Here is a 22,855-nt window from a genome sequence, read left to right as displayed (position 1 = left end):
TGAACACTGTAGATTTGTGTTAGACTGCTTCATGCAAATTTTAGGTTTAAAAGTTATTGTGTGCAAAGGTGTCATGAATAGCTATGACACAGAATTTCTAGTGTTTGTGCCAACACACCAGAACACAGGAAATTTATTCTTCACAGAGGTCAGAAATGTATTGCCAGTCTTCCGTACATCTGAGCAAATGAAACCTGTGCTGTAGAATATCAATAGTATGAAGTTGCACATTACCAGTGTGGGCATTGGTGTTATAGGTTAGAACTTTGATATGCCACAGGCAGTTCTCTGCAAGGCGAAATAAAATGCTGCTTTGCTTAGAATCTGTTTAAAGAATTATGATTTTCAGTTATTGAACCTTGCCATTTGTGTTTCATGTGCAGGATAGAATGTGGCATTGTGTAGGCGAACCTGTGTACATGTAAAATGGACAAGCCGTGAGCCAAAACTACCATGCGCTCTTGTGAACTGGCTCCTGACACACTGCTGACAAAAGTAATACAACTATTATTTCTGTCGAAAAGTATACAGTGACAGATTACTGTCCCAATAATGCAAGTATGAATTTACCGTAGGATTACTGTTATGTTGCATTGCTCCTCATGTTTACGTACATTGTACAAATGCAGTAAACAGAACAGACTGCCCTGGTTAACTGTGTCCTTTGCATCCCTTCAAGTGGTTGTCTTCATTAACAATAGCATCTCAAAGGACCCCTGACAGTGAAATTTTTGCCTGTGACATTTTTACTGTAATTTGTAGCTTTGTGTCTGGTAATCCCAATATTGAATTGCAAATGCTCTAATGCATCGTATAATTAATGCTAGCATCGCTAAGTGAGATTAATTTTGAGTTACTTCGAAATGCCCGCCTAAAACTATAAAGAACTAGTGCCCCACAGAGAGGGAAAGCGTAAGATTACGTGCACTCAAGTTTTGGTGTCGTTGAAAACTCAGCTTTCAAATCGGAGCCCTGCGCGCGATAAACATTGAAACAATGTGGGTGCTCTGTTGTTAAGTGTTAAGCGCGTGTCTCCTCAGGAAAAAGAAAAGGCATTCCTGGCCTAAGTAGCCAGAACTACCTTGACAGCAGCCCAAGAACAGAGCGAGAGGGGCGAGGAACAATAGCCCTCGTCGGGTGCCAGTCGTGGTATTGCGTGCGCCCCGCAAATCTTCTGTAATTTGTCGACAATACTCTCTCTACTCGTGGAACGTCACACGGGGCCTCGGTCTACGTCATACCAGTGGCGATGTCACGAGGTGCTGCCAACTCAAATGAGCACTCACGCTTACATTAAAACCAAATTAAAATATCTCAAGGCTAACGTCTGCCACTAATAATTAATCAGAAGTGCCCACTTATACAGGAAAATCAAACAACACAAGCATCTTGAGCTTTCAATCTTGGTGTCAAGGGTCCTTTAATATCCTGTATCCTGGCACCCATGGGAAATGAAGCTGGGCCATTCTTTATGTACAGCTGCCCAAATCTAACTATCGTGCGCAAGCGCCGACTTTTTTGTGCGTCAGTGCCGTACGACGGAGCCAAGTTGCGAACAGGGCGAGAATAAGTGCCCCCCTTACAAGGAAAAAAAAAAAGCGTTTGCGTCGCCAGATAACAAATGAACTAGTATCCGCATTTGTCAGCTTACCTCATGCGCGCAGGCGTGTGACGTCTGCGGATTTTATTTTCTCGGTCGCTTGCTGATCTTCGGAATAAAAGATACGAGCAAGATGTGCTGCCTGTTCGTCTGAACTGAGTTAATGCAGGCCGACGTTCCCACGAAGGAACAGCCAAGGAGAAGATGGGCCCAGCTGAGCGCGCTTCATGGGCATGCGTTTACTCTCGCCCTGTTTGCAACGTGGCTCCATCGTATGGCACTGACGCACAAAAAAGTCGGCGCTCGCGCACGATAGTTAAAGATTTGGGCGTCTGTACAGTGGTGCTCAATATGAGTTGCAACACTGTGTCCATGGTTGAAGGGGCCCCAAGCCTACATTGTAACACGGAAAAATGTGAAACCGGTCCTGCGAATACCTGTAGTCTAACAGTGTTTACCTCACTGATTGTTGTCTATGTCAGTGCCACCATGCAGTGTTAGCGCCACTATGACCACGGGCAGCATGTTGCAACTCATATTGGGCGCAACTGTACCTTTAGGCTAAGCTTTCGTTTTTGAAAAATGCACTATGCCAGGCGTCCACTTGCAGCAACCTTTAAAACCACAAATGAAAAATACAGCCAGGAACAAAAGAAGGCCGAAAGCCTTTAATTTTTGGGATCAATACTGTATAGCAACAACATAATTAGAGAATCATTAAAACATCAAAAAGTTTGTTATGTACATGAAGGAGTGCCAAAAGAGGCACGTCCTTTGCATGGAGTGTAGAGCCCAGCACTGGCAATTATGTCTATACGTATGTACAAAAGTACAAAAAACGTCAAACTAGATCAGAATTCATGGTCCGCAAGGCTTATGCGTCGGGGGTGCCGTAACCGCCGTAGGTAAGAAGACTCGGGTGTGCTTCGGCAACACGCTTCTGGCAATGCCTGGCGCTGCCATAGAGAAGGAGGCCCCAGAGCAGAGTGATGGTGCTCAAGATTGCTGGAGGGTACAGTGCACTGGCAGCCATGGAAAACACTGGAAAAGATAATGCAACACTTCACTTTGATTGATCACTCGATGAAGTTTACAGTCGCAAAGCCTTAATAGAGCATGTGAAAATTATACCTTGTCAGCGCAAAGCTACAACCAAGTGTTAAAGAGACACTTAATTTACTCTAGAACGATCACTTATACTCCGAAAACTAGTGCCATTAATTTCACCACCATAGGTTTATTAATAGATGACAAAATCAATGTCAACAGTCTCACTTTTAGATTTCCCACCGAAGTCTCAGACAGTAATATCGCAAATTTTAAAATGTTTCTGCCTCAACGAAATTTCCTGAAATTCGGTATGTTGAGTCTCCAGCTCCGTCAGAAGCCAATGGACTTCATTTTTGCCGATTAGGAACTATGCAGGCATTAGTAGGTGCCGTTCAAGTCTGATGTCTGTTACGATTGGTGCGGAAACTTCAAGGTGGTGTCGCCACCCACATTTTCTTTTTGCGCGTTTTCTTACTGACCAAGCGCTTTCTTGCAGAAAGCGTGGCGTTTCTGGTATCATGAAAGAGCAATTTACAAATGTGATAAGAATCGTTTGTCTCTTTAGTACACCTTTAAGAGGGCTGGGACTCTAGCTTTGATTGGTGTGCATTGTGGATTGATCCAACCCTCATAGCTCTTGTAGATGAGCAGAAAGAGTGTTGCTACAATGTTAAACATGTATGAAATTCTGGTGTTCTATGTGCCAAAACTATGATATGATCATGCGGCACGCTGCAGTGCAGAACTCTGAATTATACTTGACCAGCTGTGATTAATATGCACTGAAATGCAAGTAAATTAGTAATTTTTGAATTTTGACTGCATAGAAACATGGCTGCCATGGCCGGGAATCAAGCTTGCGCATTTGTGCTAGGCATTGTTCAGCCGCTAAGCCCCAAGGGTGGGTGATGCTGAGTGTAATGCATTGCTGTATGAAATAAGTGGACACAAGGCGAGTCCATAGACAAACACCGCATGCCTCGACCCACACATTTAAATGGAGAAAATTAGCGCACATATAAGGGCATCAACCTGGAAAAGTTCTGATAAGAAATCCTCGTCAGTCATGTCCTATATCACAGGACACCTGTCTCCATTGTTCGTCCATGAGCAATGATAAGAGCTTTGTAGTGTGTCCTTGACATACAGGAGGGATGAGCAACATCAACGTAATGGTATTGATATTGCGTAAGTGTGATCAGAAGCCCCTTTTACAGCGAAAGCTGTTATGAGATCATTTCAACGGCCGTTTTTGGTGGCGTAGTTGTCCGCCGCCGCCGCCGGTGTCCGTAACCACTATCACTCGAAATAAGAAAAAAAAACGAAATAAGAAAAAATTTCCAGGATGGAACGGGGTTCGAACCTGGGCCCTCTGCGTGGGAGCCCAGTGTTGTACCTCAGAGCCATGCCGGTGCTTCGAACTGCCTTGCAAAACGACGCTACAGACTTCATGTCCAGAAGGAACCACATTAACGTATGTAATTTAGTGTGGTAGAAGAGTGAAATAACAACCACGCACCACACAACGCGAATTCTGTAACCAGGCGTCACACAATGTGAATTGCGCAACGAGTGGGCTGTTGGATGCTTCCAACCCACTACAAGGGGCTCTGCAATAATTCTTCATCGTCATCAGGCACAACACCAACAAAGTGCACATAATGCCTTACATGTTTTTAGCGGGTACCACGGCTCTCCGTTGAATGACGAAAAATGGCATAGTGGCTGCTTCCCTACTTCACAGAAATTATGATTTATAGCGTAGTGGGATCCTCGCAAGTGCACTTGCATTGGTTGCCAAGGAAGCCCATAAGCCCATCATCCATTTCCTCAGGGCCTCAATAAAGTTCTTCCCCCCTCTCTCTGTCTCTCTTTCTCACGTCAATGTATGTTATATTGCATGGTGGGAGAGTTAAAAAGCGACTGGGGGTCACACAATGTGAATTACTTAACTGGTGAGCCGTTTAAAGCTTCCAACCCATTACAAAGGGCTGAGCCACAATTCTTCATCGTCATCAGTCGTCACGTAAACAAAGTGCACGTAATGCCTTACATATATGTAGCTGGAACCTCGCTTCTGCGCACAATGACGAATAATGGCGTGTAGGTGCTTCCTGATTTCACAAATATTGTGATTTATGGCGTAGTGGGTACCTTGCTAGTGTACTTGTATTAGTAGCCCCAAGAGAGTTTACAACGGGCTCTAGAAGTGCCGCTCTTCCAGCTTTCGCTGTGACTGTGCTGCGCTTTCTGCGCAGGCCTGGCATTTTTTATATTTGCTAGTTGTAAACTGACAGTTTTAGCATGCATCCACAAAACTGCTTTTTTTTTGTAGCATCGTTCCTCGTTAGTCGAGATCCTTGTTTCTGTAGCTCAAGATGCTAGTGTGAAAATAAGACTGTTACATGGCAACAGCTGACATTGCTTTGCAAAGACATGCTCTTCCCTACAAACAAGCGACAAAGATTGAGAAATTTACAGTTAATTTAATGAATTATTATGGACACCGGCTAATAAAGCAGCTGAGCAGGAAAGAGATGGGTGTACAGTCGAAATTAATGCCAGGAGCACTGCATTTTTGATGCCAGTTATTTGTTTGTGCCCACCAAGCCGGTATGCCATACCTAATATGCCATTTCATCAGTAACAGAACTCGTGTCTTAGTCGGCAGTCAAGGCATCAGTTTTTCGTTTATATCCATAACTTCTGCATGCCTTAGCTTTTCAAACCAACTAGCCTATCAACTCCTGCTGTGGGACACTGATCTAAACTTTTACGAAAATTCTGACAGCAGTTTAGCTAGTTTGGTACAACGTGACAACTCTACTAATGATTCACTGCACATGTGATAGTACATACCTAGGTTGCAGAGTTTAGCAATTACCAGATGAGGTGACTTGGTGGACATAAGGCAGATAGGTTAAGCTTCTGTGTCTATGCCATAGTGGCATCATAGTGCATTTGTTTTACAAACTAAAGGTGGAGGCACATGGTGTGATCTGTTGTCCAATTTATACAAAAATCTAGGAGTCTTACAACTAGTCCTCTCGTTTTATTTTGTCAGACCTTGTTAAAGTTTGTTGAATGTGATTTTTCATACAAGATGTATAGTGGATCTTATTGTCATTAATCGGAAACTGTTGGGGCAATCTGTTGAACCTGGTTGTTTGATAAAAGTCATTTGCCGGATTGGACATTGGATTGTACCATGTGTATCCTGCTTGACGATGTATTCAATTGATTCCTACTGCATTCCGACTCGCTTTGTAGAGTTTTGGAGCACTCGCAAATGAAGTGATTGGAAGCCTGCGAGATGTTAATCACTCAGACTGAAGGCGAGAGTGCCTTTGAGTGCTCCGAGCTGGAGAGTGGCATTGTGAATGAACCAGGCCCGTGTGTTCCAAGCACTATCTCAACCAGCCGATCGTTAGGTGCACCACCAGAGAACTCTAATGCCACCAGTCGAACGTACCACTTATTATGGCGAGAGCTCAACTCAAAACTCTGGCTTCCACTGGCTTGCATAATGGAACAGCGCAAAAGATGACAGACAGGACAAGCGTTCAGTTGTCTCGTGTGTTTTGCGCCGTTCCGTTGTGCATGCATACTAACTTGCTCAAATTACACGCTATCCTACTAGCTGAACTGTGTGTCAATTTGTTGCGAGCGCATTAAGTTCTCGCAGAGGTTACTGCAGTGCAGTGTTCTACCAAAAGACGAACTTCTGACTAACAAACCTCCAATGTGTATTTGTGCTTCCACACAAGTGGCCAGTGGCGTAGTTGAAATTAGATGAAGAATACACATTTTTTTACCTTCATGCCTAGTGACGACGAAGACCCAGTATGCTGTGGATGAAGCAAGGCTGCCAACAGACACAATGACGCCGAGAACTTTCAGTCCTCCAAGCGTGTGCACATCGTGCCACATGTCAAGTCTCTTGGCGAGGTGTAGAATTTGAAGGTGGAGGACACCTCCTGCAAATATTGCTGAAGCACAACATGGGCAAAGTATGTTACAAAAGCACATGCATGTTGCCAAAATTTGACAGGAGTTTCTCAAGAGCTGCGATATATGGCACTGTTGGTCACGTGACGAGCACGCACAATGTACGCCCCCCAACAGCCGCTTTTAATAAGAAGCATGTGATGCTGTTTGTCAAGCCAGACTAATCGGGAACGAGAAATAATAGCGTAAATACCTGCGCAGTTGCGGGAAGACTGCCCTATTGTGCGTTACCGACCGTGTAAATTCACTATCACGTTCTAAAGGGGAGGGGCAAAACGCGACGTGCTTGCGATACGATCGGCACGCTGTACGCGATGAGATCGTATTACATATCGATGCGAGCAGTGCTGCGTGAATACTATGGAAGATGTCCAACTTTAGTCATTAACATGCAAAACGCGATGTTTAGAAGCCAGCGTAAATGCATATCTTCATAAATCGGCAATGCGCTTTGACTATTCGATGACACGTCGCGAACACATAAAACTACGCTAACTACCTCTACGCATGCTCGGGGGGAAAAAAATGCAAATCAGAAGCGAGAAATAAGCATAATCACAACACACACAGCGTATAGAGCGCATGCATGCGCTCACAAACAGTGGAGGTCACTCACCCGATGCCAAAGCCCATATCGCTGCGTGGTAGTGCTTGTAGTAAAAGAAACACACGCCGAAAATCCCGACACCAGCGAGCGTCCACGCAACGGCCAAAAGCAGCAAGAAGAAGAAGAAAACACCTGGCTTGGGTGGAGGCATGTTTACGGTCACATTCCCTTGGAACGCTGCGCTTATCGATGGGTCAGTAGTTGTTCCTTTCTCCGAAAGGGGCTGCAGAGGAATGAAGTCACCTGCTTCGATGACAGCAGGTGCCGCGGGAACCACTTCTTCCGACGGATACATTTCGCGTTGTTATGCGCCTAAGACGCGGTTGAGAGCGTAATGAACCGTTCATGATGCAACGGGGGACTGCTTATCGTAACTTAAAAGAATGAGACTACGCTGAGAGAGTCAAAGCACCCCGATGGAAGTTTATCGCGCGCGCTATCTCTACAGCTACACGCCTCCAAAAAGCGCCCTGTCGCGAGTTGCGCTAGCCTTAGTATGAAAAATTTGAAGTACAGAACGAAAAAGGCAAACACCACAAGGCAAACGTGCCTTGGCAAAAATTGGCGATTCGCTGAGCTTCGACCTGTCACCGCTGTCACAGTTGGGGGTTTCGTTTTAGTACAATCACGCTCATGCCTCCTCCTCGTGCCATGACAATAAGAAACAAAGCACGCGTACAAGCGAACACTTTAAACCATCTTGCTTTGTATGCATACACTCTCAAGTCAGGTGCTTGCACTTGCGTCACTCAAACGCGCCCAACGCGATTACAATCTCACAGTCGGCGCGTGCCATGGCGCGTGCTGATCGATCAGCTGATTCAACTCAAACGTCGCAACCAAACAAACCAGCATCTCTGACTTGACTAAAATATTCGGTTAAAGTTTTAGCGCTCGAAATAAGAAATAAACTGGGCTATGTGTGCACAAATATTGATATTTTTGTAATTATTCTGGAAGGTTTAACACAGGTGGCGACATCTTTGTTTGCTAGATTGTTATCATTACGCGAGGCAGGCCTAGGGCTATTGGGGGTATCCGTGTTATGTGTTTTCGTTGCGTCTGCGTGTGTGGTGAGTGTTACTGGTCGCTCGTTTGCATTAGAGCGAATTCGACGCTTCAGGCAGCTGTAGTAGTCGTGTTTACAACGCCAGCACATCCTGAAAACCTCCCAGCGCCGTAGGATGCCGCGAACTCTTCGGTACATGTGAAACTCTTCACAGTAAGCTCGCGTTTCACGTGCGCTGCGCAGAAGAGGTTATTCTGTGGTTTACAGTGTGGGATCTATGCGCGCCAGTTCACTGTGATCGGTAAACTCCTCGTTGAACCTGCTGCTACCGAACGCCCTGTGCGAACGTTCATACTGTTGCCAGTGGTGTCGACTTTTTAAGTTATGTGTTGAAGAAGAAGTAGTTGTGCAGTCTCGAAGCCCTTCAAGATGATATCGATTTTACCCTTCACACCCCCGGTTGTTAAGCGCTTGTTGGGTTGGAAGAAAGGCGAAGGTGAAGACAAATGGAGCGAGAAAGCCGTCAAAAGTTTGGTGAAGAAGCTGAAGAAATCTGGAGGAATGGATGAACTCGAGAAGGCGATTTCTACTCAAGACGCTCACACTGCGTGCATCACTATTCCCAGGTTGGTATTATAGGGAACTGTATTGTTTTACTGCATCTGTCATTCCGCTTGTTGTATTGCTTTTGGTAACAGCTTTTTTTTTCAGGTGCTTCACGATGCACTTTTGCGCTGGCGACGCGACGAATCGCTGGCATCTTCAGTTTTTTTGTCCTAGAAACGGGAGGAAAAACAACAAAAACACGCCTTTTTTTTACGCGGAAATTGATCTTTTGGGCAGCCGTGTAGAGGAAGGCTTCGCAGTGGCAAAAACGCTGCAGCCAGAGAGTAGGAGATGAAGGACGGTTGCCTTTCTCGCGCTTATCAGAGGAGGGCTTGATAAAAGCGGTGGTCCGAAGCACGATCGCTTGAGGACACTTCGGGTAGGGAGGACGCCCTAGTCTTGTGGCGCTGCTACCTATTGCGTCCGCTATCTCAACTGGCCTTATCTTCCCGCTCCGCACAAATAGTGCCATCTCGAGAACCGAAACATGTTTTTCGCCACTGTTTGCGCGTGGTGATCTGACTGAGCGCGCGATCAGGAACTGCGCTTACAAACTTGACGTCGTTGTATCGTCTCCACTTGGTTTTCGTCATTATTTACTTCCTCTATTTATTTATTTATTTTCAACGGGGCTCGTAATTGCAGGCTAATCGTCGCATGCCTTCTTCGTTCGACCTCGTTCTTTTGCCCGTCGTTAATCGAGGAATTTGGTCGGGTCGGCTGGGCTGTTTGCCGCCGTGATTGCTACTACGAACGCATTGCTTGCCTCTCCTCCTCGCGTCTGCTTTGGGGGTGAGGGTGAGAGAGCAGCAGCAGCACATGCCGCCTGCGGGCCGCTTTGTGTTGCAGTCAAGCCTAACTCGCGAAACGCTTTCTTGAGTTTGCTCCGTGTGGTCGTGAAAATTCGTAGTTCGGTGCTTCAGCGCGCATCCGCTTGTGGCGATTGGTCACGGAGGCATTGGGCGACGTTTTCGCCTTTGTTGTTGCCGCTGACACGAGTGGTGGAGTGCCGAAATTCTCGTCCGAAGCGGCGAGCTCGGTAGGCCTTTGCGGTAAGCCTTTGCTCTCTCCCACCCGGGTTTTCGCTCAGCACAGCGTGCAGACGAGCGTGCATGTTCGCTCGCTGCGGCCCAGTCAGCCCCGATCGGCGTCGAAGGGTTGAAAAAAAAGTGCCTCCTCGAGATCACCAGAAGGTGTGTCTTGTTTTTGAGCTTGGTGCGAAGCTTATGGGCCGTTTTTTCTCGCACAGCGGATTCGACGTTGTCCCGTGTGACTAGAGCATTTTCGCCGCAAATCGAAATCAACAAGTGACTCTCGCCGTTGAGGTAGGGACGTTCGGACTCTCTAGTCAATCGCGCGCATGCATATCTAACCACTTCATTCGCTGATCGGCAGTGAAAACGTGCGCGTGTGCCCTTGCGTGTGGTGTTGAGGCAGGCGGCACGGTTCCCTGCCGCTCCGGCGTTCGCTCTAGCCCGCGCGGCTGAAAACTCGCGAGGTGTTGCCTCGCTCGAGATGTGGGGGTTCTTGCCGGTGGCGACAACCCGATTTTCGGGCTCCTTGAATTAGCCCGAAAGCAGGGGGCACGCTTGCACGTTCCTACATCGCTATAGCGACAGCTGTGTGTTTCGTTTCGTCGTGTTTCAACGTCTTCGAGGGTTCTGGAACCGACGTCGGCGTTAGGCCTAACTCTTCGGCTGCCGAGAAAGAAAGGGTAGTGCATTGCTCCCTCCCCCGCCGTCTGCCGAACGTCTCCTGCGGACGCCGGCTCATGGAGTGGGCTTTCCCACGCGCCCAGAGAGATTTTCGTCTTTTGCCCCTCTGTTTCTTATTATTTGCGCACACTATTTCTGTTTGCAGCGGGCTGAAGTGTCCTTTTTCTTCTTCTCTTGACTCTTGTCGCTACAGTGATATCCTACAAGCGCGTGTTAGTTTGGTATCGGAGTCAGAGCCACTATTCAACCCGAGAACACACCACAGAGTAACTCCAATAAATCACTAGAAAGACGATGCTGTGCCTGTAACGCGCGGTTTAGCGAAGCCGTGTTGTAGCCGACTGCGATGAGAGGCTCATATGCACGTACGGCGCAATGTAGCGCTTTTTTCTTTTCGCGGCCGATCCGTGGGAGGGGATGGGTTCTACAAAATAAACACGATTGCGCGGAGTTCTTACTGACGTGCTCGTTGGCATCGTGCCTCGTCTGTCACACGTAGCAACAGCGCGCATTTGGTGGGGCAAAAAGAGGCAGAGCGCGATAATAGCCGCCTAGATGCATCCGGCATTTGTCTTTTTTGTTGCCGTGCGGTGTTTCTTGCTCAGTAAGCGAGGTCCACACAATGACAGCTCTGTGTCAGACGTGTCCTAATCGTTATCGTGGACATCTCCAACCGCTAGTGCGCAAATAACGTGGAAAATGAGGGCTGGAACCGGCTGGAAATATGCCCACGGGCAGCGGTGGTGATCGTTTTGCTTCAAGGAGCTCTTTTCCCCTGGGGCTTCAGTCAGTGCCACTTGAGCAGTAAAGTACAGCAGAAGTGGGAAACTTCGATTTTCTTCGAAAAGTACAGGATTAGGGGGCTTATTTTTTTGTGTGTGGGGATAAATTTACGAGGGAGGGGGGGGGGGGATTGCATGAATTGCTTGTGGAGTTGTCGCTGCTTTGTGCATATATGCATGTCATGTCCACATTAGAATTTCTTTTTGAAATCCTGGTAAGGTCTGAAGACCTTACCAGGATTTCAAAATTTGAATTTAGTCTCTGGCTCCGCGTTCAGTAACGCGGAGCCAGCGACTAACTTCCCTGCAACACTTTTCCAAGTAACCATCGAATGGCTTCAATAAAGGAGTTAATTAAATTGAATTGAAAACAACTTTATTAGGACCTGCGGAACGCGACTGGGTCGAGCACCCAGCTCAGTGCCACGTAGGGACCGGCAAGCGAAGGAATCAAGCATATCATTTACACGGACGATATTAAAAGAGTTTATGGCCTCACGAATCGACCGCTGTAAAAATTTTTAAAATAGGTCAAGTACGGGCAAGCAGAGTTAGAGAGTTGTCACACTTTGTAAATGCTTTCTCCCTTCTCTCGTCCTGACGAGCGTGCTGGAAGCTAAACAGCCATGGGGGAAAGAAGATACGTCACGCATGCATCATGACCTTGACCACGCTTTCTTTCTTTTTTTCCTTCGAGCGCGCTGCTTGCTTTGTGTGATAATTGATGGTAGCGTAGGCTAAGGACAAGGACAAAAGAAAGACACATTCACTGCGCTGTGTGGTGTCGGACACGGTGCTGTGTGCTGTTGAATGCATCTTTCTTTTGTGCTTGTCCTTAGCCTGCACTACCATCAATTATCATGCTATACCAACAAGCCCAAATTGCTACCCTTATTACTTGTGTGATCACGGGCACATGGCGGCCTCCCGCGGCGGTCACGGTAACTATGCTGCTCACGATGCTCAAATCGGCCAGCGGCCTGAAATGTGGGTGTATGGCACGATCATTTGGGTATATGACATCATTTGTCGAAAAAAGAGAGAACTATTTCTAGTGTAGTTTAAAAATTAATTGTAAATTTCAGGCCTCGTGCTGCGCTCACCCGTTCTCAGGAGCCTCGACTACCGATCGGTAGAATTTTCTGACCATGCTGAACTAGCGTTGCAGGCCCCCATTAAGCTTAGTAGCGGCCACCACTAGCTGAACAGATGGAACGCTATTCATGTTGCTTGAACTTTTCTTACATAAACTCTGCATGCAATTGGAACACATGCACATATATATAGTTTTATGAGAGTACTTCCGTTGTCATTACATGTTTGAACTAATTGTCTTAGGGATATAGATCTGTCATTGCACTGTTCTGTGTAGCACTGTGTTCAAGCAAACCATTCCTGGATACAAGCTTGCCGTTGGTTCAGAATGAATGGCTAGGAAGCTCGTTGCATGCTGGCAAATGACTACAGAAAGTGTGGAGTAAGAAAATGCGAGCAGTGTTAGGTTGAGTTCAACTCTGCGTTGCTCTGTAGTGCCTCATGCTTTCTGTAGTCGTTGCCGCTGAACACAATTTAGCCTAGCCTGATGCAGCGTGTGCTGTCCACTATGGCGTCCACCACTGCCTGTGGGTTGCCTTGGCAGGGTGGTTGTGTGGGCTAGTTAGCAATGCATGATCTCAGGTTTACGGTGCAGATGAAAAACAAGACCATGATAAAAACAGCCCGTCTGTATTGTCCCTATTGTTCTTCCACTGCAAATGAACAATAAGGTTGCGTAAAGCCATCAAGCATTTCTGCCTTATTTCATGCACTGTGGCGTGTACTTTCGAATCACTACTGCTTTCTTGTAAAAAGGCAGAAGTTCAGCGGAAAATGGAAGCTTGAAGAGACGAAAAATTCGTGAACACAGTGTGTCGCTGAAGCCAATGTTTCGACAAACTGACTTCTCTTCAAGTCTACCGTCAGCTCGTTGCCGTTAGCAATATTTTTGATGGTCGATTCTTTTGTGCACTCTTTGCATTGTTTTAATAAGCTTGCTCTTTGCATTGTGTTAAACTTGCTCATTATCTTGGACAGTTGCAGCCTTGAAGAGTAGTCTGCTTGTCAAAACGTCGGCTTCAGTGACACCCCATGTCCACGAATTTTTCATTGCTACAGTTTTCTCGTGTGGGTGTATTCTGATTGTGCTCGTGATTTTGTCGAAGGCTTGTGCTTATGTGTTTGCATTCTGTTTATGTGTAAAGTTGAAACAATGGCACACTCACACAATTTCAGTTTGTTAGGTTTACAGAATGAGAATTGTAGTTCATGAGACATGTCTTGGTGCCTAAGTAGCAAGAAAAAGGCATCCTTATTTTCAGTTTAAGCTGAGCTGAGCACTTTTGTTTAGACTTGTGTAGGAAGTTGTAGCAGTTAATAATTGAAGCAAGCTGCTTGTCATTAGCAATATTTTTAGTTAACTGGTTTTTTTCTGCACTCTTTGCATCATGTTAATAGGTTCGCTCATTGTTTTGGACAATTTTTTGTTGAAGCTGTTGGAACACAGCATTGCTCATCATTGAAAATGCCTTGTCATGGCCCTTATAATTTGTCTGGTTCCTTTTGTTTTGTATGTAGTTAAATTAAACAAGATGATTTCAGGTTTTTATGCATATTATTCCTATTGATCGTCTTATGTTGGGTTCAGGTTGGTTCCTAGCTTTGATCACATTAACCGGTAGTGTACTTTAAGAATAAACTCTTCTGTTCTCCCTTATTTGCTGTTATGTAGCCAGAAAGAATTTGATTATAACTGCATAAAACAAAGGGCGATGACAGGCCAACGTGTTTCTTTAGGGTGGGATGTGGCGTCCGTTTATTTATTGTTTTAATTATTCAAAGTCCTAACATGCCTTAAAGTGGGGCATTGTGTTAGGGGGGTTATGAAAAGTTTAAACATTGAGAAAAAAAAAGCAAGGCCTGCTTGTTCAGAAATTCACTGGTATGAAATGTTATACAATAGTTAGCTTTAGTAGTCGTATGTATGCTGTGAACATTATGTTAATGTACAGTTCATTTAATTTAAAATGTGTTCGCAACACACATACTGATAATGATTTCAAAGACATCATTTGGTGTCGTTCACTGTTGTAAAAAAAAAAAGAGAAAAGAGTACAAAAAATGCAGCAAAATATTGACTTTTTTTTTTTTACAGTAGTCGTGCTCATTTTTTAATATAGTGTTCTTGCCAAACACAATAGACGTGCTGCATCTTAATCAGGAATAGTAAAACAGTCCGAGATACATGAACGAAAGGGAAGTAACAAGGTGCATGCAGGCACTAACCAGCCAATGCAAAGTTGTTTGTTGGTACCTGTGCTTCTCTTTTGTGTCTTTCACACTTTGCTATTCTAATGCTGAGCCAACCAGCCTACGCTTCCATCGAGCATCTGAAGGCTTTCTCAGAAAAGACATTTCTTTATACGTTTTTATGTAACGTCTCCGAATGTTTCATTTTCTATGCCGTATGTGCTGTGTTGCCTTGTGAGGTTTAAACACGTTCACAGGACACAGGGTGAAGAACTTTTGTAGAAGATGAGCTTCTCGGTTATTCGGCATCCCAAGAACGTCAGATTAAGGAATTCTGTTGCAAAGGCAGTGGAGTGTCATTGGGGTACAAGTGTCATTATAAGTGTCATTTGCAGTACGTTTGAAAAATGTATTCGCACTTGTCTTTTGCCAATCCTCGTTTTGTCCTGCTGCCACATGATCACCTTCCGGGTCATGACAACAAATTAGAGCCTCATGAGTCGTAACCATAACTGGCTATAAAAAAACTGTTATATTAAATTATTCAGGTCGCTCTGAAGTTTGGTAGTGTTTTATCGGTGGTTTTGAGGTCAGAAGTCTTCATTTAGCATTGTAAAGGAAGACTGAAAATTATTGCAAGCACTTTAATTAAGGCTGGCGATGATGGTGGGGCAACAGGAGGTAGCGATGATGAGTGGTGGATACAACGACATTGATCGCGATGCTAAGCTCGAGGGCATGGGTTCGATTCCTGGCCACTGCAGCCGCATTTCAATTAGGGTGTAATGCAAAGAACAGCCATGTGCTTAGATTTAGGCACACATTAAAGAACCAGAACCCAAGTGTTCGAAATTAATGCAGTGCCCCTTACTACGATGCACCTCGTAATCACATTGTGGATTTAATGCGTAAAACCCCAGGGATTATTATTATTACAATGGCATTGGAAGACTAAAATGGAAGAGGCAGGTGGAATCTTTATCTACCAGCCACGGTGTACCAGTGGTTATGGTGCTCGACTGCCAACATGAAGGTAGCAGCATTGAGTCCCAGCTGCAGCGGCCGCATTTCGACGGAGGTGAAGTGCCAGATGCCTGCGTACTTATATTTAGGCGCACGTTAAAGAACACCAGGTGGTCAAAATTTCTGGAGCCCTCCACTACGACGTCTCGTAATCATATCGTGGTTTTGGGATGTAAAACTCCAACAATTATTTTGCAGCAGAGCTGTTCAGCGTTTTGTTATGCCGGTAGCGTCACCAGAAAACTATCATCAGGAATGGGTATGAGCCACAGAAAGTGGGCAATCCAAGTTGAATTCCCAGTGAAGCTAGTGAAGCCAAGCTCGGGAAGATACTAATTACTACTGACTGAGTTGAGACTAATTAAGCACAATTGAGTCTAATTAGTGCTTATTCAGACTTGTAATTAATAATTAATTTGCATGTGATCGAACCAAGCCCACCAGAGATAAACTTTAGTTTCATGTGACTTAATTATGCTAATTAAGCCTAATTGAAATTGAGCCAAGCCGGGAATAGCTAGGAGACCAGCAGCTCCGTCGTGACTTGGCCTTGTGTCTCTAGTGCAAGCTGCCCACAGTTTTTAACTTTTTATTTAAATATCTTTTTCTCTGAAAGGTTTCTCGCCTTGTGTCCTGGCTGTGCATGTGTGTGTGTGTGTACAGTGTCCTTGTTGTCCTTGTTGTGCGCCACTGATGTCCTAAGGGTGATCAGTGGGGGGGTGGCCGTGGGCAGGTCGCTGGACGGCCGGCTGCAGGTGTCGCACCGCAAGGGGCTGCCACACGTCATCTACTGCCGCCTGTGGCGCTGGCCCGACCTGCAGAGCCACCACGAGTTGCGCGCCACCGACCACTGCCAGTATGCCTTCCATCTCAAGAAGGACGAGGTGTGCGTCAACCCCTACCACTACCAGCGAGTAGAGACGCCCGGTAGGTCTTCTTTTGCCCCTCTTTATCATGGAACTTGTGCATACGTGTGGGTGCCACTTAATGATCGTTGTCTTTTATCAGTGAAATGTGTTCAGGGCAGCACAGAATAACACACAAGTTCTGAGTAACTCGAGTGTTTAACCCTTCAAAAAGAATAAAAATTTGTTTAAAGGGTTCGACTACCAGTTTTCATGGTAGCTGTTTTCTTTATCTCAACGAAAAGCTAACTGGTCAGAATGTCTAATCACAAAATGGTAATGCGGAATACGGCGTGAAACATTTATAATCAAATTTTTCATCTGCGGCGACTGTGAAGTCATATACGCACAAACCATGCTGCAAACAGAGGGAGGTGAGTACGACAGCGGTTTGTGATTGTGAGTGGCAGTTTGCTGCTTGTGCGTGTGCTCCGCGTGCATGCGCCGTGGCTCGGCATGTCCCACTATTTGCCACAAAAGTAGCACCGCTCCGCAGCGTGCAACACCTTTTACCTCGTAAGCAGCACAGACTAGAATGGGGATGGATAATAATGCTCTAATTCTGAGGACTTATTATGATGTGCATGAAAGCATCAGACTACATGTAGCAAGGTGAACAACTCCAGAATCTAGCTTCAAGGCTCCTCCACTAGGCTGCGTGAATACGTTTTTTTTTTTTTTTAATTTTAAACACAATTTAAAAATATAAATGATACTCAGATCACGGAAATGATGCTTGAATCTGTCACTGTAATTCACGATCTATTAAATTTCAACAGTATCTCATCACACATTCTGGCCAGTTGTCAGCGTTGTAGTTTGTGGCTTCCTTTTTCTGGTGTTCCGTCTTTCGGGCTGTTTTCTTTCCACTGTGTCCTACCAACACGCCCAAGCAACCACTTTGTGCTGTATTGGTGTTTGCTCGGCATGCTGGCATGTCTGCAGAGTAGTTAAAAGGGACCCTGAAGCGGTTTTTTGAAATTTTGTGAGCGTTTAGGCTACAGCATCATCAGATCACTTGTGCCACAAATTAAGCGACGCATCGTGTACCAAAGCAGCTATGGGCAATTATATGTATACCCTCCTCCTCACCACTGCCTTGCCCCCTCAACTCGGTGAAGACCCAGCTATCGCTGGTGACTAAAGCGCACTCGACGGGTTGAGCTCCATTGAGTACGCCTGCGCCTGGCAGCGCACACCGTCGGGCAACTGAGGCGAAGCGCACGTAGTGGTTGAGATCTGTTCCGCCAGGTACCGCCACACTACCAGCCGTTCTTATTTTATTCACCTATATGGGGACAATCTGTAAAGGCATGCAGACAAACAAAAAGTATTTGAGAACAATCACCGATAAGTGTTAACTCTGGCAATTTGATTGTGTCTTCAGGGGTGAAGTTAGAGCTACACGCGCTGGATCCTGGCATTGATCAGGTAGTGCGAGCCCGATGCTCACTGCAGCAATGAGCTGAAGGGACCCCGCTCGCCAGATTCCTTACAAGCCTTACACGATGTGGCAGCTTTACAAATTGCCAATTGCTAGATTTGCAGCACACTACTCGGCTAGGGCAATTCATGGCGTCCGAGAAAAGAAACCTTGAGATAAACACTCACGCAGCTCACATCAACACTGAGCACATTGTAACATAGGCAGACGATACTCGCTGCCACTGGAGGTTCAGTGACGTAGGCTGGACATATCCAGTCAGATCGATCGCCAGTGCTACATAAGATGGAACACTGCTACGTAGAAAGGATGTTGGAAGTTGAAAACTCGTTCGGCTGTGCCGCTGTGGTCTGTAGCGATTAACATGTTTAAAGTCTTGTAATAAATTACACAGTTGACGCAGAGAGCTTAAATCGATCTGCAAATGATTCTTAGGGCTTGCTTTACCGGCTCAATGCGTTTATACAAAATCGTCAAAACCGTTCCAGGGTGCCTTTAACTTTGCACATGCATACGCAGTTGAAACACCCTGTCCTTGAGCGGCATCCTCGCTTGTTCATTTCAGCATTGCCGCCAATTCTTGTGCCGAGGCAGACGGGCGACCTACCCACAGAGCTGCCCAGCTTGGATGATTATGCCAACTCGGTGCCTGACAACACAGACTTTCCGTCGAGCCTAGACGTGCAGGCTTTTCCTCTCACAGGTACTTGATCACCTCCGAAGTGCAGCTATCACCTTCTCTCTATGAGAACCAACTCTACCGGGCACATAGGTGTGAATGGGGAGTGAAGATACTACCACATTTATCTGTGGCACGATCCTGTATGCGTTCCTAAAACGGACGGAGGCGATCCAAGCTTTACGTCACAAACTGGTTCGCGAGAACGAGGGGAAGCAAACAGCCAATGAGTGAAGTGGAAGCCTGCGTTTCAATCCAGTCCAAACCGTCTGGCAGCCATTTTAATCCATCTGTTTCATTTCGGACGGTCTCTCCGACCGTTCTTTCGCCTCTCTCCGAAAGCAGACACGTGACGCCATGGCTCACGTGACAATTAACGTCGCGGCACTCGTCACGGCTCACATTGACCAATCGCGTGTGACTCAAACGAATGGAACGCCTCCGTCCATTTTAGGAACGCATACAAGACTGCGCCACTGAATGTGAAGTGTCAATTAAAAGAAAAATAATGTACAAAATCGTCACTAAAGGCTTTGCATTCGAGTGTGCGGTTTGGTCACAACTGCCAGATACATTTATGCAGGAAGTGCAGCACTGTGGCGTGTAAAAATACATCCTTGATGTTATTGGGACATAAAAATGCAATGATGCCTTTAAAGATGAAATTATGGAGACAAGAGTGGGGTTGCAAGCATTTGAGGCATTGCTTGGAACAAGTTCAACGCACCTGTATTTGATATATTTTTATTTGCATAGTTGTGTAACAAACTGGGTTGCGGCTGCAAGTGATTGAGCTGTTATGCTAGCATCCTGAACAGCATCTTCAACAAGGCTTGTGTGTAGGTTTGAAGCGAATAGTGATTTGGTCGAATTATTTCGAATCATATTTGAATAGTATATATTGCATATTACAAAGAAAAATGAGCATATTTGTCATGACCTAGCTGACCTGCACAATATTTTTTTTAATTGAAACGAGGCTTACGCAGATGTCATTCTTTTTGGTTCAAAGGAAGTGGAAGCAACTTCAAGTACACTCAAACTTCGATATAACAAACACAGATATAACGAAGTAAGGGAAGAATAGTTTTGTCATATACAGTCGATCCCGGATATATCGAACTCGAAGGGGACCGCGAAATAGTTCGATATACAGATAATTCGAAATACGAAATATGCGTATTTAAGGCTTTAGTTAAAGCACTGCAGGCCCCGACACAGTTTTCCGAAATCATAAAAAAGCGCGAACATAACGACTCGCTCACATATGCCAAAGAACAAGGTAAGAACTTCTTCTTCTGCAAGTTAGGGCACTTTATTTCACATGCAAATACACTCAAACCTCGTTATAACGTAACGGGATATAACGAAATAGTGGATATAACGAAGTAAATGAAATTCCCCTTGAAAACTCCATTGAGAACCATGCATATTAAACCTCGTTGTAACGAAGTAAAATTGACCGGTAAATGGATATAACGAACTATATTAATCTATCAAAATGAAAAAAACCCGACCACAATGCGTTAAGTATATCGTTTTCTGCGGAGTTTGACACTCGTTCGGCGCGGCTCTTTCAAAACTCCCGCGTCGACCAGCCACGCCACGCGCGGCTGTGAACGCTATCCTCCTCGCCCAGCCAGCGGGAGCGAGCGCTCGGGCGGGCCACGTGACTGAGAGAAGCGGGGCAAGGTGGTTTCCCCAGTTTCCCTCTCTTTCAAGAACCGGTTCGCGCCAGGCCTGGCTCCCTCCTGCGCAGTGGTTTGTCGCGCGAGTGTTGTCAGCGTGTTTGTACAGTGCCACAGTACACGTGCTTTTCGACGACGGACCTCTGCTAAGTGCGGTCGCCTGTGTACGGTCATATTCGCGCCAGGCCTGGCTCCCTCCTGCGCAGTCGTGGTTTGTCGCGCGAGTGTTGTCAGCGTGTTTGTACAGTGCCACTGTACACGTGCTTTTCGACGACGGACCTCTGCAAAGTGCGGTCGCCTGTGTACGGTCACGTCGCCATGGATGAAGGCTCTGGAAAGCGCAAACGAAAAACTATATCGTTAGAGCAAAAGGTAGCCATTGTAAAGGCTGTCGAGTCGGGGACGAAGAAATCTCGGGTGGCCCAAGACTTCGGCATTGCGGTGAGCACATTGTCTACCATTCTCGCCAGCCGTGAGGCAATTACAAATGCCGTTACCCACGGTGTGAAAGGCAGCCGCAAGAAGCTGCGAACTGCGGCGTTCAAGCCTGTCGAAGATGCTGTCTACAAATGGTTCTTAAATGCTAGAGCTGCGAATGTGACAGTAAGTGGCGAAATTTTGCAGAGGAAGGCAAGGGATTTTGCCTGCATAATGGGCCACGATAATTTCGTTGCCAGTGCTGGCTGGCTACAGCGCTTTAAGGAAAGGCATGACATCGTTGGCAGAACAGTAGTGGGCGAGTCTCGTTCCGTTGATGCCGAGTCTGCAGCGGCGTGGGTGAAAGAAAGTTTTCAACCTTTGGAAGAAAAATACGCCCGTAAGGACATTTTTAATGCCGATGAGACTGGGCTCTTTTTTCAAATGCTCCCGAACAAAACTCTATCACTCAGAGGTGAGCTATGCCACGGCGGCAAGCACAGCAAGCAAAGAATTACTGTGCTGCTTTGCGCGAACATGGATGGATCGGAGAAGATGCCGGCGTTCGTGATCGGCAAAAGCGCATCACCTCGATGCTTCAAAGGGAAGCAAAATCTGAAGGTCCGATATGTCTCAAATCGCAAAGCGTGGATGACACGAGACATTTTTGCGGAATGGCTGCAGAATTGGGACGAGGAACTGCGTAAGCAGAACCGCAAGGTGTGCTTAATACTGGACAATTGCACAGCCCACCACACAACTGTTGCACTTCGCAATATTGAACTTTTGTTTTTGCCGCCCAACTGTACTTCCCTCATCCAGCCGCTTGATCAAGGGATAATTATGTCTTTTAAGGCAGGCTACCGCAAACGTTTGGTTGATCGCGTGCTCCTCAACATGAGTTTGCGGCGAGAAACAAAAGTGGACTTGTACATGGCTATCGAAATGCTGCAAGCCGCGTGGACAAGCGTTTCCGCTAGCACAATAGGCAACTGTTTCAGGCATGCCTTGTGCGAAGTGGCCGCGTGCGACTCCACTAGTGCCGAAGGTGACGGGACTGCTGTGGATGAAAATATGGTTGAAGCGTCGTGGAAGGCACTCAGTGACGCCGGTGTTGTTGCGGCAGATGACTCTTTCTACGATTATGTTAACGCTGATGCCGACGCGGTCACTACGGAGGAGCCGACCGACGATGCTATCGTCGCAGATGTCACTGGACGAACCGACGCAAGCGACGACGAAGACGCCGTGGTTTCCCATGCACACACGTTCGATGTGCCAACGTCGTCGCAGGCGCTCGATGCAGTCGACCTGCTACGTAGTTTTTTCGGCGCCCATGACGACGGCGAGAATGGCATGAACGCGGTGGCCACCGCTGAAAAGGAAATCCATCGCTTGCGATGTCCGAAACAAAGGAGCATCACGGACTTTTTTTCGGTTAAGTCTAGCGGACAATAAAATAGCCAGTGTGCGTTTTGAGCAAGCAAAATATTTGTCTTCTGTTTATTTTCCGTCGCATGCGTGGTCGCGTAGCGGTACATCGGGCCGCGAGGCGGTTTCCTTTTTTGCATGCCTATAGGTGTGCGCCCATCTGAGCATACATTGCCGTAAACTGTTATAATTGATATAACGAAATAATGGATATAACGAAATAATTGCGGCTCCCCTTCAACTTCGTTATAACGAGGTTTGAGTGTAGTCCGTAAACTTGTCTTGCTTCTTGCGCGCCGTGAATTTATTAAGTCATCGTCAATATCATTGAAGCTTTACAAATAAGTAAATTCAGCACCTTCGGCCACAACAGCTCGACGCTGAACGCTGATGCGAGATCTGTAGCAGGGTAAAGGGTTTAGCTGCGGCTGGCATCTTCAAACCGCACGGGTCCATTTCCACAGCACCGGCAACGTCAGCTATGACCTCGGCATCGATGCAATCAGAAACAGCTACATCGTTATCTGCACCGATAACGTCACTCGCTGTGCTCCCGTCCGATACGGCGCCCGGAAACGCTAATAAGTCGCAAAATTCACTGACGCA

At 46.3% G+C, this 22,855-nt stretch overlaps 2 protein-coding genes across 4 annotated transcripts in view; one reads left to right on the top strand and one right to left on the bottom strand.

The window, feature by feature from the left end:
- Positions 1-7,734, bottom strand: part of LOC119394077 (uncharacterized) — an 86,735-nt gene extending 79,001 nt beyond the window's left edge. The window contains exons 1-3 of one of the 2 annotated variants that reach the window (XM_037661297.2): positions 7,275-7,731; positions 6,466-6,639; positions 2,241-2,641 (exon numbers count right to left, since the gene is read on the bottom strand). In XM_037661297.2, coding sequence (XP_037517225.1) covers positions 2,475-2,641; positions 6,466-6,639; positions 7,275-7,560 — 627 coding nt within the window. In that variant the 5' untranslated portion in view covers positions 7,561-7,731 and the 3' untranslated portion in view covers positions 2,241-2,474. Of the gene's footprint in view, positions 1-2,240; positions 2,642-6,465; positions 6,640-7,274 lie in introns of those variants that run through there. The other variant, XM_049415616.1, reaches the window with a different exon arrangement.
- Positions 7,735-8,614: 880 nt separating this feature from the next.
- Positions 8,615-22,855, top strand: part of LOC119394073 (mothers against decapentaplegic homolog 3) — a 50,227-nt gene continuing 35,986 nt past the window's right edge. Inside the window, exons 1-3 of one of the 2 annotated variants that reach the window (XM_037661293.2) lie at positions 8,615-8,900; positions 16,398-16,612; positions 18,600-18,737. In XM_037661293.2, the coding sequence (XP_037517221.1) occupies positions 8,704-8,900; positions 16,398-16,612; positions 18,600-18,737 (550 nt within the window). In that variant the 5' untranslated portion in view covers positions 8,615-8,703. The remainder of the gene's footprint in view (positions 8,901-16,397; positions 16,613-18,599; positions 18,738-22,855) is intronic. The other variant, XM_037661294.2, reaches the window with a different exon arrangement.

The sequence above is a fragment of the Rhipicephalus sanguineus genome, chromosome 5, assembly GCF_013339695.2.
Source record: "Rhipicephalus sanguineus isolate Rsan-2018 chromosome 5, BIME_Rsan_1.4, whole genome shotgun sequence".
In the NCBI taxonomy this organism is placed as follows: Eukaryota; Metazoa; Arthropoda; class Arachnida; order Ixodida; family Ixodidae; genus Rhipicephalus; species Rhipicephalus sanguineus.
This window is presented reverse-complemented; position numbering and strand designations above follow the sequence as displayed.